This window comes from Vombatus ursinus, unplaced genomic scaffold, assembly GCF_900497805.2.
Source record: "Vombatus ursinus unplaced genomic scaffold, bare-nosed wombat genome assembly UNPS02005659.1, whole genome shotgun sequence".
NCBI lineage: Eukaryota > Metazoa > Chordata > Mammalia > Diprotodontia > Vombatidae > Vombatus > Vombatus ursinus.
The window spans coordinates 5,683,752-5,700,064 of NW_020945437.1; the positions used below are offsets into that span (position 1 = coordinate 5,683,752).

The 16,313-nt window shown below is 35.1% G+C and overlaps 1 protein-coding gene across 2 annotated transcripts in view; it reads left to right on the forward strand.

Moving 5' to 3' along the window:
- The window catches only part of GRM5 (glutamate metabotropic receptor 5), a 626,642-nt gene that overhangs the window by 203,263 nt on the left and 407,066 nt on the right, over nt 1-16,313 (forward strand). For both annotated transcript variants that reach the window (XM_027848255.1, XM_027848256.1), the window contains exon 2: nt 9,488-9,737. In XM_027848255.1, the coding sequence (XP_027704056.1) occupies nt 9,488-9,737 (250 nt within the window). The remainder of the gene's footprint in view (nt 1-9,487; nt 9,738-16,313) is intronic.

A 16,313-nucleotide genomic window follows, 5' to 3' on the forward strand; every position in this document is an offset into this window, starting at 1 on the left:
GGTCAAAATTCAAGGAACTATTGAGAAAGATTTGCTATACTAGATTTTATTTCCTGGTCAAATACATTAGAGCTATACTCTAATACTGTGCATGTCCTATAGCCCAGACAGTGTTGTAAATGGAAGTGTTTAACAAAATCCTTCCAGTACTTCAAGTAATAAGCAACCTTGGATGGAATCCAACCCGAACATTATTTCTGGTGAATATTTTGCTCTGAGCAACATAGCATAGCAAAGTTCTAGCATATTATTGAAAATAAATAACCTGTTGGACAAAGCTTGGAAATTTGTTACAAAGATGTTTTTATTGTCCTGACATTTAGAGGCACTAGTAGTAATGTGGGTGCTTGACTTAGATTCAAGAAGGCTTGAGTTCCAGTCTCAACTTAATGTGTCTCTGTGTGACTCTGGGCAATCCACATCTCTTTCCTGGGCCACTCCCTAGGATTTATCTACTAAGACATCGATGGGTTATGATCAGTCTTGTTGTTCTGACAACTAGCATTTGTTAAATGTCTGCTATGTGCCATGCACTATGTCAAGCATGGAGCATTGAGCTGGAAGTTGCTTACACTGAGACAAAAATCACTTATCTTGCTCAGTAGTCATGTTTAGTATTTGTGATAGTGGGAGTTGGTTGATATGAAAATATTCCATAGGCATTGTTTGACTAGCTAATCCTGCCTTACCTTCAGCAGAACGCTATCATTTTTAGTGTGTTATAGTCATTAACAACCTACGTGGCTATAAATCCTACATTCTTCAGTATTAGCAAATAAAGCACACTGATTTCTGGTATCTGAGGTAGCAAATACATATCTGTGGGAATTAAGAACTAATTATTGCTTTGCATAATTGGACATAGACACAATTTCAACTCTTACATACCCAAGTCACGATGAGGCAAAAGATTTTTTAGATTATTGAGACAAATGGAAATTTCTATGGTGGAAGATACAAATGATATTGTGCAAAAAGGGAATAAAAACAGGTCATATTCTTCATTTGTATAATTGAGTTGTACTTAATGATGACTAGGTAGTGCAAGGTACCAGAAAAAACACTGGATTCAAAGGATATATAGGTTCAATCTCAACCCTGCTACTTACTATCAATCAATAATCATTTTAAGTGCCTACTATGTGCCAGGTCCAGCCTTAAGAAACAAAAGATAATGTCCCTTCCCTCGGGGAGTTTACAATCTAATGGGGGACATAACATTCAAAATATGCATAAGTAAGTAAGCTACATGCAGGAGTGAAGGCACTAGCACTAAATGGAATCAGGAAAGACTTCCTTAAAAGGATGGGATTTTAGTTGGGATTTAAAGGAAGCCAGGGAAGTCATGGGGACTGTTGAGGAGGGACAGCAATCCAGACAGTGGGAATAACCAGAGAAAATGACCAGAACTGAGAGAAGGAGTGTCTTGTTCATGGAATAACCATGAGACTGGTATCAGTGGATCAAAAAGTACATGTCAGGGAGTAAGGTAAAAGAAGTATGGAAAGGTAGGAGGAGGCTAGATTATTAATAACATTGAATAACAGAGAATTTTGTGTTTGTTCCTGGAGGTGATAGGGACCCATTGTAATTTATTGAGGAGAAGAGTTATGTAATCAGATATGAACTTTAGGAAAATCACTTTTGTGACTGAATGGAAGATGGATTGGAAGGGGCATATTACTATCTATGTGATATTAAATAATTAATTTCCTCCCTCCCCCTAGGTCTTAAGTTCTTTATTTCCAAATAAAGGGTTTGAACTAGATAATTTCTATGTCACTTTCCTGTTCTGAATCCTGTAATGTGCTATAAAGTGTATGTAAAGCACACAAAAATACAACTCTACTGAATCACAAATTTAGCCTCTCCAACACTGATGTGCTAGACATAATGAACATGAATCAAACATCTAATTAACAATAATTATGCTTGTCTTCTCAGAATATACAGCCTTTTCTCAGTCACCCATGCCTGAAACTTCAGTCATCCTTAACTCTTCCCTATTCTTTCATCTCCACACCCAATAGTGAACAAGTACCATCAATTCATTCCTAAGATACTTGTCACAGTCATCCTCTTGTCTTCATTTACGATTCCACTCTGTGTTACAAATCCTCTTTTTACTTCTCCCTGAATTGGCTGAGATAGTCTCTGGACTGATCTCTCCCCTCTCTAGTCCATCCTTCATAGAACTGCCACACCAATCTTCCCAGTGTACAGATCTGACCATGTCATTTTCCTCTTCAAGGGTCCCTTAAGGACCTTGCTCTTGCTTGTAAAATATTAATAATAACTCATATTTGACAGTGATTTGGGGTTTACAAAATGTTTCATATCTATTATTCAAGTCTCACAATAACCTGGTGAGGGAGACAGGATAGTTATTATCACCCTTTTGCAGATGAGGAAACAGAGACTCAGGGAGGCAAAGTTAAGTCAACAAGCATTTATTAAGTAACTATCATGTATCTGGCACTATACTAAGCAATAGGGATTCAATGACAGTAAAAAAAAAAAAATAGCCCTTGCATTCAAGAAGTACATGGTCTAATGGGGGAGAAAGAATACAATAAACTATGTACCAAGAAGATATATGCAAGTTAAAGATGATGATAGTCTGAATAACCGAATTCTGAAGATGATCTCAGAGAGAAGACACTAGTATTAAGAAACATTAGGAAAGTTTTCTTAAAGGAGGTAGGATCTTAGCTAAGACTCAGAGGAAGCCAGGAGAGATTCCTCATCCTTGCTGTCTTCTGATTGGGCTCCTGAAATCTAACTATTTGAGAGATAGGCCAGAACCATAAGAAATAGTAAGAAATGTTTGTGCATCCCTGTTCAAAATCATGCTGGTCGCCACTTTGCTGTGCTTTGTACTTGGTTAACATTATGTTATACAAGCATACGTCATTCCTTTAGCACTTTTAAGTCAACTGCTACTTAGGGACTAAGCCAGTTTTAACCATACCTGAGGATCTATAATTTCTGAGAGAAATGAGATTGTTTCTAAACCTATGAGCCTGGATGATAGGAAACCTTTTCTTACCCACTTCTTCACATTGATAAATGGATCTTCACTGCAGATTAATGGAATTAGTGGCCCACATGGTGAGGAGGAGTTTAATTACTCCCAGCTGCTCTGGGAATTCCACTAACTCCATGGCTCTCTGTCCAGAGATTCCCAACTGACTAAAACTTATAAATGTGATTTTTCATTGCTCTGTGACTTGATTTAGTGTCTGTTATTCTGTTCCATATTTAAAGAGACCTAAGGAATGACTAATCTTAAAATCAATGGATCATTCACAGTAAAAAGGTCTATGAACAAAAAGATTACCTCCCACCATGCCAAAGTGCTCACTCAATAGATACTTCTGGTCATTTTGGAGTGCTTGACCAAAATTGGTCAACAGACCTCATTTTAGAGGATGGCTCATTTAAGATCAGTGGATCTTCATTAGTGCGAAGTAAGACTACAGATAACACTGTGCCCAGAACAGAATCTAGATTCCCTGTCTTAGAGGTATAACTCAACTCAGGCTCCTGTTGGAGCTTGGAGAAAAGACAAAAAAAGGAGAATGGCATACACTTCCTTGGAAGATAGGTTTTCTCCTCTCACTGGAATTTTCAAGCAGTTTTAGATGACCACTTGTCAGAACTGTTGAGGGAGATTCTTGTTTAGTTTCCTATTAGTATAAATGGCCTCTGAGATTCCAATACAGGTTTTGTGGACCTTTATATGTTCTCTGTATTTTCATACATAGACCTATTTACATTATTTATATGACTACTTATGTAATTATGTATGTATGAGTATTAATATGGAATTAGAATTCATTACTTCACATAAAACTAGTTAAATTTTATCACATTTTCTCACACTAATCTTAGATGTTTCTTCAGTTATGTTAGATTTTCACTGGTTGCATAAATTCTGAAAATAATTTTTAAATAATTCAACCTGGTTTAATCCATTTGTCTTTCTATGGAGTTTCATTGTATTCTTCCCAAGCTACATTCACAAAGGCTGGTCTTCAGTAGTTCTATTTTCTGTGTCCATTATCTCTATTTAGAAGAGGAGCCATTTAATTCATTGTGGTTTTCAGAGAAAGATATCAGTGAAAACAAGCTCTTCTAAATTCTCCATGAATGTTGAAACATAGACTTCTGAATGAGTTGCTGGACAATTTATTGGAGCTTCACTATCAATTACCAATTTCATTTAATCTGAAAATTTCCACATAGTCCTATCAATAATGGAAACCTTCAATATACTCAGACACATGATTTTTATTTTCTAATGCATGAAGTCCTTCTCAGTTTAATTTTTGGAAAAGGCACAATATATTGAAACCTTAAAATTAAATCCAACCAAAGATATTGTCCACCCAAAATAATAATATAATAGAGTGGGATTCCAGATATCTGCAATTAATAGAAACATTCACAGTCCACTTAATAAACATTAAAATAGTTTTTAATGATATATAGCATCTCCACAAGATGATTTAGTAGTAAATATGGATTTTGTGATCACTAATACAAAACTTTCAGTATCAGGAGTATTTCATAGAATGAATGAATGCTCATTCCACTGAACCATGCTGGAGAAAGGTAAACAGTAAACATGGCATTCTTCCCCCAAGTGCACAGTACAAGCTCCCATAATGAAAACCACAAGGAAGAGTTCTAGGGGCAGAAGAGTAAGTCTTATTCTGCTTCCCTCAATTTGTAAAGGAACAAGGTCATATCTTGAAAAAAAGTTAGATGCTGAAATGTGGTCTAAAGTAATTCAACCTTGGGTGAAATCTACTTATAATATGCACAAAAGATTACCTTTGAAGGAATTGTTGCCATTCTATCAAAATGATGTTTCATCTTTGGACTTATTTGCTAATTGTTCCTTGTCAATAGTAACATTTATAAAATTAAAACAAGAAGTTAAATGCCTCTATTGTTCCACAAAGGTAAATTGGCATGCCTGTTATCTCATCAATATCACTTAGAGATTATATTATATATTAAGATTTAGTCATGGGAAGGAGAGTTTGCTTTTTAAGTCACAGTACTATCACTTTACAGCATGCAGATTAAAAGAACATCTCATCATAGTCATAGATTAGGTGCCAATGTATTGTTTGGTGACTTTTAATGTAAAGGTGAAAATAGTTCCAGGGGTAGTAGGTTATGATGGGGACAAAGTATTGGAAACATTTCTTTTCAGAGCACAGGATAAATATACATATACATACATACATACATACATACACACACACACACATATATGTGATTTATAGATTCCTTGAAGTTGTGTTTCAGATGCCATCTATAATTAATTAAAAACTATTTATTAAATATTTCCTATGTGCAAGACATTGGTGATTCAGTGATCAAAAAGAATCCTGCCCTAAGGATTTTATGTTCTTTATAAGAGAGATGAATTTTGCTACAAAATGATGCCAGTGACACTGCCCAATTTAAAAGATCAATGTGCATGTGTTTATGTACGTGAGGTCAAGGAATTTTTAAACTGGGTTTGCTACTTACACTGTGTTAATGAAGAGATAGCTTGTTCTAATGGAAACAACCTGGTTTCAAATAATGACTTCTCTTATACAACCTGTAGAACTTGGGAAACGTAATTTTGCTTCACTGGGCCTGTTTCCTATAAAATAAGAGACTTTTCTTATAAAACAAGAGAGTCTTCTCCACCACACACATACACATGCACAGAGAGAAACACATAACTTTGGAGACAGAAGACCTTGGTTCAAATACTCACTCTACTAATTCATACTTGGGCAAGTCACTTAATCTCTTTAGGCATCAGTTTCTTAAATCAACAAGCAACAGGAAAAAGAAAATGAAGGTAAAGACTGGACTAAATAACATCAGAGATCCCTTTATCTTTACATATATGGGCCTATGGCGCATGGTCAAAAATACCAAAGATCCAGATCAAAATTGACAATACACATATTTTCTCAACACTCAACATCAATTACTCAGAAAAGAGACAGAGATTCTCTGGTTTTCTTCCAAATAATTGGTGCCATGTATATACATCACCCCAAATTGCACTGCTTCATGGCAACCCAGACTGGCTAACATTATTTTACAGAGCACCGGCCAGCAATCTGAGTAACAAGAAATTACATGCCCTCTTTTGGACTCTTATTTGGAATTATTCACGAGTCTTGTGCTTACTGTTGGAGAACAGGTCATTTTTCCTGTTGCAAAAACAAATGAAGAGCTGTTATTACACTTTACATTTTCATGAATATGTCTTGTGTTCATTAGTGAAAATGGAATAAATGTACACATGACAAACAGCCTAGAAAGATGCTGCCATCAGATACAATTGATGAGATGAAAAGGAACACAGGACTAAAACAAAGTTGTTCCTTAGAATTGGTGAAATAATTACTGTGAAATACAAGAAGGAAGACTCTGGCTAATTTTACTCTATAGGAATGTTAATTGTAAAATGAGTTTTCTCCCCAGAGGCACCTTCATTATGGGGATACTGTTAGAGAAATTAAATATAGGCATATCTCATCAAAATCATGAGAGAATTCCCTGTGAATAATTAAGTAGCATTTAATCAGAGGTAATCATGAAAAGAGCTATCTATGGTGCTTAGATGATAAACTCTCTTCTATTTGTCCTGTCATTTTCTCAAACTCTTAATGCATTATTTCCTCCATTTAAAAAAATGTAGTGTATCGGTGTGGTTGAAGCAATATTTTAAGTCCTCCCCCACCCCATATACTTTAGGCTAGTTTTTTCCTGAAAAAAAAATATAAAAACATTTCTTCAAAACTGATTTTCTTAGGGGTATAAGGGCTCAGACTGTTGACTTCTTTGAGTACAAAGCAACCAAGAGGAGGGCCAAGGGGTTCTGAGCCTTGGCTGATGTATCGCAGTGGAAAATTTGGGTAAGAGGACTTTGCTCAGATGAATCATGTCAAAGTGTAATCAATCTCTATCCTTACTGAATATCCTTATCCTGCTATGACTAAGAAAATATCTTTAACTCTACAATGGCATGCATGTGTCGCATTTTGTTCCAATACCTTATTAACATGGGACTGGTCTGAATCAATCTCAGTTCAAAAGTCAAGAAGAGGCGGTTCATCAGGAATGCTGAAAAACTAAATATTTTACTATGAGGCCCCTTCTCTCTACTCACATAATCAATACCCCAGTAAATGTTCATATCACCTCATGCCTAGACTGTTTTAATAGCTTTGTATTTAATCCCCCAACTTGGAATCTCTCATCCACTCATCCTTTCTTCAGTTGTCAAAGTGATTTTCCTAAAGCACAGGTCTGACAATGTCATCTTCTGCTCATCTAACACCAGTGACTCCCTATTTCCTCCAAGATATAATATAAAATACATTGTAATTTATAGGGCTCACAATCTGGTCCCTTCCTTCATTTCCAGTCTACTTACACTCTACTCCCTCCAGAACTTTGTGATCTAACAATAACTGCTTTCTTACTGTCCTTTGCATATAACACTTCTCTCTAGGGTATGTCTTTTCAAGGGCTACCCTCTCCATCATGCTTGGAATGCTCTCTCTGTTCACCTCTGCATCCTGGCTTCTCTGGCTTCTTTTAAGACTCAATTCCAATCTCATCTCCTCCAGAAAGCCTTCACCAGTCTTTTCTCCCCTCTCCCTACAATTAGTGTCTTCCCTTTGAGATTAATTTCCTTTTATTATACATATTTATGTATATCTATATGGAGAGAAGTATGCATGTGTATCTTCTAAGTATACAAATGCTTGTATGCTGTCTCCCCCATTAGAATGTGAATTCCTTGACAGCAATGACAGCATTTTTGCCTTTCTATCTCCAATGGTTAATCCATGACAGGGCACATAGAAAGTCCTTAATAAGTGCTTATTGACATACTCCTTGAGGCCTCATCACTTAGAAGCATTTATGTTCATTTTTCTTTTTTAAAAAAATCAAATGCAATATTTTATTGAATTTGATATATATAATATATGCACGTGTGTGTATATGTGCATGTTTATGTGTATGTGTGTGTATTGCTTTAGTCTAAAAACAGCTGTTGAATGGTCTTCACCAATAAAGTGGTTGTTCTCTTAGGGAGTTAAATTTCACATTTTAGTCCTATGTTCAATATTAGTTTTTTTTCCTTCATGATCGCTTTGGGGATTTTTTCATAATATTTTGGCATGATGACTTTTTTCCACAACTTTCTATATAAGAAGTTGAAACACATTGTTGATGGTGAAATATAGACCAAAGATTAGACATGCTATATATTCTAAAAAATGTAGAGAACATCAAAATCTCTGATCAACTCAAATCTTTGTAATCTTTGTTTGACTCTTGAGTCCTCAGTACCTTGCATGATACCTTCTTTGTGCATAGTAGGTGCTTAATAATTGCTTATGGAATTGAATTAAGTGTCACATATATTACTTTTATTACTTTATCCAAGTTTTTGAGAAATTAAAATAATTTACAATTTCTCCTCTAGAAATTCATTTAAGGAATAAATTTTACTAAAAATAAACCTGAGAATAACAGAATTCCCAAATCAGCTTGATATAGCTAGTAACTTGAAATTCCTCATCAACGTTTTCAGAGAGGGGGCCTTTTTCACCCTTAATCACTTGCAAAATAAGCAGATCCCTTCCCTCAGCAATGCAGAGAGAGCTGACTTGGTGGCTTATACACCTATGAGAAGAGATATGAACAAATTATATACATACATTTGAATTGTTTGTTGTTGAGTGAAGTAGGCAGGGGCTGTCTCCATTCTTTGGACTCTTGCTTGTTCTTTGGACCCTTTCTTACTTTGGGGAGGAGTAACTAGGAGTAACTAGTCTTTTGCAAGCTGAGTAACTTGAGCAAATGGCTACTTTTTGAAACTTTAAAGCAGGGGTTCTTTACATTTTTTGTGTGTATGTCATGGACCCCTTTGTCAGTTTCATGAAATTTATGGACTTCTCAGAATAATCTTTGCAAATATATAAAAAACATAATGTTATAAAAGATCCCAATTGTATTGAAATTGTTGTTGTTGTTGTGATTATCACCACCACCACCACCATTAGCATCATCATCATCATCATCACCATCATCATTATTTGGAATAACATGCATACATACGTGTGTATTCAGGGACTCCCCAGGATGAGAAATCCTAGATGTTAGATGCTTTGGATGAAGTGGGCTTCATTTGCAAATATGTTGTTTCATGCAACTTTCAAGAAATCTGATGCTATAGTATGGCTCTTTTCATAACATCTGGATTATTTTTTGGGGGGGGATGTTGAATAACAAAGGCATCAAGACCCATTAAGTATATTCATATACTTTTTAAAAGATGTTTTACATGAAATACAATGCTCCAGACATACCATGAGAACTTTATTATGACTGACGCATCAATTCCTGTCAATTTAATCCCTATGTGCTTGTTTGTGTCTCCATGCAGGTAACTATGGAGAAAGTGGGATGGAAGCATTCAAAGACATGTCAGCCAAGGAAGGAATCTGCATTGCTCATTCCTACAAGATCTATAGCAATGCTGGGGAACAAAGTTTTGACAAACTCCTGAAGAAGCTTATCAGCCACCTGCCAAAGGCAAGAGTGGTGGCCTGCTTTTGTGAGGGGATGACAGTGAGAGGTTTGCTGATGGCCATGAGGCGCCAAGGGCTGGCTGGAGAATTTCTGCTTCTAGGAAGGTGAGTAAGAAAGAGAATCACCTTTTTCCTTCTTCTCCCTGACAGGAATATTCTTGGTGAGAAATATTCATATTTGATTAACCGCATTTCTGCCTCTTGATGGGTCAGCCCAATTCTTTAGTGGCAGAATCTTTTAATTGGAACTAAATTTTACATATCTTGAATACCCAGGAAAGATTTGTGGACAGTCCCTGTCATTTTTATTTTACAACTGGCTTTATCAGGATGACTAGGAACTGTCATGTGTGGTATTAATCTTACAAGTGTGACTACCATATTTTTAAGCAAAAATAACTCAAATTTTATGAGGATTGTTAAAATAGTTGCTGTAGGAGGAGAACACTTCATCTAAGGAGGCTGCCATTGCTCATAGACTCTTCTTCTAGAATTCCCTTTGGGACCAGATTAAGAAATCACAAAGGAATACAATCCAACATCACCTCTACCATATGTTATTCATTCAACAATGCACTTCACACTTCTTTGTTTCAGTTTCATGGTCTGTAGCATGATGGGGTACTAGATGATATATGTAACAGCACTTCCAACCCTGCAACTATGATCCTATTACTTTAGCAGTTTAAGATTTACAAAGTATTTTTCATACATTGGCCCATTTGATCCTCATGACAACCCTGTGAGGCAGGCAGCTAAGTATCTTATTCCTAATTTCAGATGAGGTCAAACAAAGAGGCAGGGATTTACCTATCTTACACAGCTGTAAAAGGTCAGAGATGAGACTTGAATTTAGATCTTCACAGTCCAAAGCCAGTGCTTTTTTCCTTACGGAGGTTTACCTCTCAGGAAACTCCTTATTTCAAGTGAGACCTTGGTCTTGGGTCCTAGTAGAAAGAGCTCAGGATTTAGAGCAAGAGGACCTGCGTCCAAATGTTGACTCTGCCACTTACTACCTACATAATGTTGGACCAAGTGTTTTACTTTTCTGGACTTTCTTCATCTGTAAAAGAAGGGATGGGGCTAAATGATCTCTATAGACCCTTCAAGTTCTAAATCTATGTTCCAAAAACCATATGATCCACCACATTAAATAGACTTTTAATTAATTGGTTCTGTTTCCAAAAGTCAAGAAAATCCTTGAGAAAGATGACTGAGCACAGCTAATCATACTCAAAAGACTTTGTCAGGAACCCTGAATGTGATTCCTCAAGAGGACTCAAAACTATGTTCTTATTAATGGCAGCATTGGCTGGAAAAATTGTGCAATTTCACATAGGGATACTTCTATGGACAATAAACACTTAGATAGAAGTGTGAAGTGGTGAAAAGTGTAGTAGATTTGGAATCAGAATACTTAGATTTGTTTCCTGGCTCTAACATTTATTAACCGTGTGACCATAGATGAAGCATGGGAACTGGGTTAGTTTTCCATTCTGCTCTTCCCTAGAGCCAACATTCTGTAATACTAAGTTTGGATAATTTCTTAAAAGAACAATATCACTTCTTTATATACAGCTTTTATAGATAATGCTTTTTGAAGATATGGTAAGAATGTCTTTCGAAAGGAAAAAAAACAAATATATAATCACATGTATATATATGTATATATATAATGTGTATATATACATTATATATATATATATGATCATGGATCTTATATTTGTATATATATATGTATGAAGTTTTTTGAGGTATATGAATATATATATATATATATATATATATATATATATACTGCCTTGCGAAGTAATGTGTTCCTCATCACTGGAAAGCATCAAGCAGAGAGTGTCAGCAATGTTGTAGAGAGGATTTCTCTACAGGGTAAAAGGTTTAACAAAATATTTTAAAGATCCTTTCCATTCTAAGATTCTCTGAATCTGTGAGATGGATATTTAGATTTGGTCCCAAAATAAGTGGAAGATTACACACACACACACACACACACACACACACACACAAGTATGTGTGTATATACTTATATATGTCTACACACGTACACGCTATATATTATATATACACATACCTACATATATACATACTTACAATGTGAGAAATGATTTCTTTGTTGGTAATCATGTTCAGAATCCTTTGGATCCCCCTGCCAAAAAAATAACATTGAAAAGGCATTCCACTGGCTTACTCATAACAACTTATGTTTATACTTAATTAATAATTAATTTAACTTCTTATTCCATGATATATATACTTTTAAAAAATAGGTTCCTGCCCCAGATAATGGGGAACTGACTATATAGAATTTACAACCTTGGAAAACATATATATATATATATATATATATATATATATATATATATATACTTTACTAAACACATGGAAGAGATATATCTGGACCACTCTATAAAGTTGAGGGACTATTTCACTTTGATTTTACAAAGAAAGTTAGAAAGATCAAAATGAATCAAGTATCCTTAAGTATCGTTGTAGTTTGACCCAAGGTACAAGATTTTAGTTAAATGAACACTCATGTTTGTCTGAAGGAGGAAGAAAAATCTTTGCATATAAGAATATGACTGCTTACTCAAGACAGAGAACCAAAACTATAGTCTTCCCAACTTTTCCATAGATATAGTTTCAAAGACAATTAATGGATATTTTGGATATTAGATAACTTTGCTAATATGGTAATAATGCTTCGTGATTTCTTTTGATCATCATTGTCATCCATGTTTTTCTTCATAAAATAGCCATTTTTCCTTTAATGGTGGGATTTTTAAAGAATTTATTCAGTTTCTCATGTAACTTATTTCATATCATGGGGCCAGCATTTTCTGAGGAGAACATAATTCAATTGTTATCATGGAAAGCAATGAAAAAAGTTTGATTTACACAAATTGACTTTATATTTAATGCTTCAGAAATTTTGCCATTCTGTAAATTGAACTATGTCTGTGGATGGTTACAAGTTATTGTTAATAATCAATATGATGATTATTCAGTACTGTCTATACAATACTGAATATGTGCCTAAAAATGTAAATGGTTCAAGATTCACTGGGATCTAAGTGTAAGATGTGGCTTTGGTTAATTTATAGAATAGAAATGTCAAGTTGTAACAGCTGGTGAAAAGTGACTCATATTTTTTGGTGATCTGTATGTACTGAAGTTACTTGAAAATGAAGATACCCAAAGCTCTCTTTGTATATTAATACTTACCTTAATCAGAGGTTAGAGTTCCGGTAAATTCAAACATGAGTTATCATCTATAAAATTAGGGCAATTATAGTACCTACTTCACTGGGTCACTGTAAAAATCAAATGAAATAATGTTTGTAAAGTCCTTTGCAAACCTGAACACATGATAACAGTGTGATTAGGAGTAAAGGTGGTGGTAGTTATTACATAATAGAGAAATGTAGTCAATCTGAGTCTTACCCCTTTCCACATAATTGTGGTCAAAATAAGCTAGCAGTTGAGAAGTAGTGAGGCCATGCTAACAAAGTAGGAGCAATAAGTTCCTTCTAATATTTGGGATAATAAAACTATAAGAAGTGGGAAAAAACATGAAAGCATTGCAATTTTCTCTGGAATAAAAAACTACACTTATTTTGCTAACTTCTACTAGGATTACTTAATTATATATCAATTAGGATACATAATTCAGTAATTGTTGTTCATAATAACCTTAGAGAATCACATATTTGACCCTGAAGAAGGATTCTGTATCAAATCCATTTTGACAGATGAATAAACACAAGGGTATTCATTTAACTGCCCTTTGTCACGAGGGTATCTGATGAAAGATTTGGAGTGAGGCTCTCTACTTCTTTTCCAATGCCCTTTTATTGTACCACATACCCCTGGAACCACCTAGAAAAAAAGGTTAAATTATGTTCACTATAATTTTCAAAAGCCAAACTACCACACTTCACTTTTTCCATTTAAAGATATTTTAAAGGAGGAGGTATCACTGTTGGTGTTTAAAGCTGGGTAACTTTCAGATGTCTAAAAAAAAATCCCTTTATTTGGAATACCTATTCATGCACAACATATAATCTGTTACTGTATTTGTACATGCTTCTACTAATAAGGATTGAATAGGGATGTTGATTTTATCATCCATTATGTACTAAGTAAGGTCCCTTACTACTTTGACAATCTATGAATCTATGGGATAGCTACAGTTTTATTTTTGACTACTAAGTGATATCCCACTGTGCATTAGATCTCATACTTATGAAGTCCTTCTGCTTGATAGGATGTCCAATTTAAAGAACAAATGGAAGGAGTTTTGATTCTCTCTCTCTCTGTCTCTCTCTGTCTCTCTCTTTCTCTCTCTGTGTCTGATATCCATCTCCCTTCCTCTTTTTCTCTCTCTCTCTCTCCTCTCCTCTCTGTCTCTGTCTTTCTGCTGTCTCTGTCTCTCTCCTTTTTCTTCCTTTCTATCTAGTTCTTTAAAACAACATGTTAGAATTACTAAACAACACGGTAATTATTAATTTTTGATAATTCTTTCTTAAAACATTTTTCCTTTACTTTGGCAAATGCATAAATGCCTTCTGGGACTACTTTCCTCTCTTGCATGACTCCAATTTCATATTACTGGTTTATGAGTGTAAATGTTCTCTCAGCAAAATGATGCCAAAGGAATAATTAGACAATCTTTGCATTCACCAGAACACCTTTCAAAATAATGAAGTCAATCAGATTCTTTCCTTTACTTTGTGTAGTAGATTTTTCCAAAATCATCATTTTTTTTTGTCCAGGGCAGAGGCCACTGCCAATTGCTGGCACTCTGTAAGTATGTTTTGTTTCTTTTTTTCGTGTGTGTATGTGTGTGCTATCAACCAGAGAGTTGTTGCCAATTTTGCATTCACACAGAGGTAGGTGTTGACACAGGAGTATAAAAAGATAGGTTTAAGAAGACCAGAGGTTATTTGCTACACATTTTTTTGTATTTTTTCTCTTTTAAGATAAAATGAGGTGCAGTCTCCCACATTCCATAATCAGTCTAGATAAGCAGCACTCCCTTTTCAACTTATGATTCATTTGGCTAATATGGGACTGCTAATGGTCACATATTGACAGAAGACAACGGAATATGGAAGTTCCCTTGTCAGGAATGCTAAAGAGGAAATTCTGACTCTCAAGGAAGTTAGTCATTCCATCAACAAACATTTATTAAGCACTTATCCTGTTTGAGTAGATGGCATCCAAGATCCAAGATGGCACCCTGCATTCCTTTCCACAAGGTTCCTTTCCATTTTTGTATTCATAGGATCAGCATAGATATAGAGCTGAAAGGGACCTTAGAAGTCACCTGATCCATTCCTCTAAGTTACTGATGAAATTACTGAGGGCCACAAAGGTTGAATAATTTGCCCAAGGTCACAGTACAGTGAATGGCATAGCAAGAGTTTAGTTCTCTTGCCAGTACATTATACATCTGCTCATTAGAATGTAATCTCCTTGATCTTTGGGGAATTCTATTTTTATTTTTTTGTATTTTCTGTGCCAAGCACAGTACTTTTGCATATGGTAGGTGTCTAATAAATACTTACTGAATTTAATGTACAACAACATGCAATGGAGTTTAGGAGCATGCATAAATGTATCTAACTGATTAAACATGACATATTGCTAAAACTACAACAAAGAACTTTAGCTTGGAACTTTGAAACCTGGTTTCTCCAAATGGAGAACATTCTGAGGGAGTAGGAAAAGTAACAAAATCAGTAGAGGGAAAAATCTAATTCTCCCATGATATTGGACCAAAAGAGACCCAGAACTAAGCAAATCAGGTCTGCTATGATACTATGGTTTCCCAGGTTCCCTTCACAGACTCCAAGTTTTATTGATATTCGCATACCCTAACCATGATAAATATTTTCAGGTTCAATGTCCTACATTTTCCTGTTTTCCAAGGTTCCTTCCTGCTTTAATTCTATGGTCCTCTGATATTATTTCTTCATGATCATTCCTTCCTGAGCCCCTGAAGGTAATAGAAACCCCTTTATGACAAGAAGAAATAGAACCTTGTAATTGATTACATATGCCACCCTCAAATCTGATCAATGCATTTTGACCTCTCTAAGAATCAAGTATTTTTCATCTGCAAAGCAGAGATAAACATGTTCTACTTGTGCTACATAGTTCACAGAATATTTTTTATGAGGATGAAATAAGGAAATACTTTGTAGCTGTAAATAAATTTATCTTTTAATTTTTTTTGCACATCACTAAAGTTAGGGTAGACCTATCTACCTACTTTTACAAGATAATATCCCTGTAAGTGGCTAAATGTTATCATGAAGAATTTCTTGTTCAGGCCCATTAAACGATTTTAGTAATCTCTTTTTTTTTTTACCTTACAGTGAGATACGATCCATCCCTGAAAAGGAAAGGGAGAGGCTTACCCTTCTGCCTTCTGTTCAACACATGCACATACATATATGTGTGTGTGTGTATGTGTGTGTGTTTGTGTGTATGTATGTATGTGTGTATGTATGTATGTATGTATGTGTGTATGTGTGTATGTATTCATTCCATAGCAGGATTTATCTTCCTTGGAGTGCATTACTTGGAGGCAGCTTATTGGATATTTTAAATATGGAGATAAATTTGGATAATATTTATAGAAAAAAGAACACATTTTAGCAA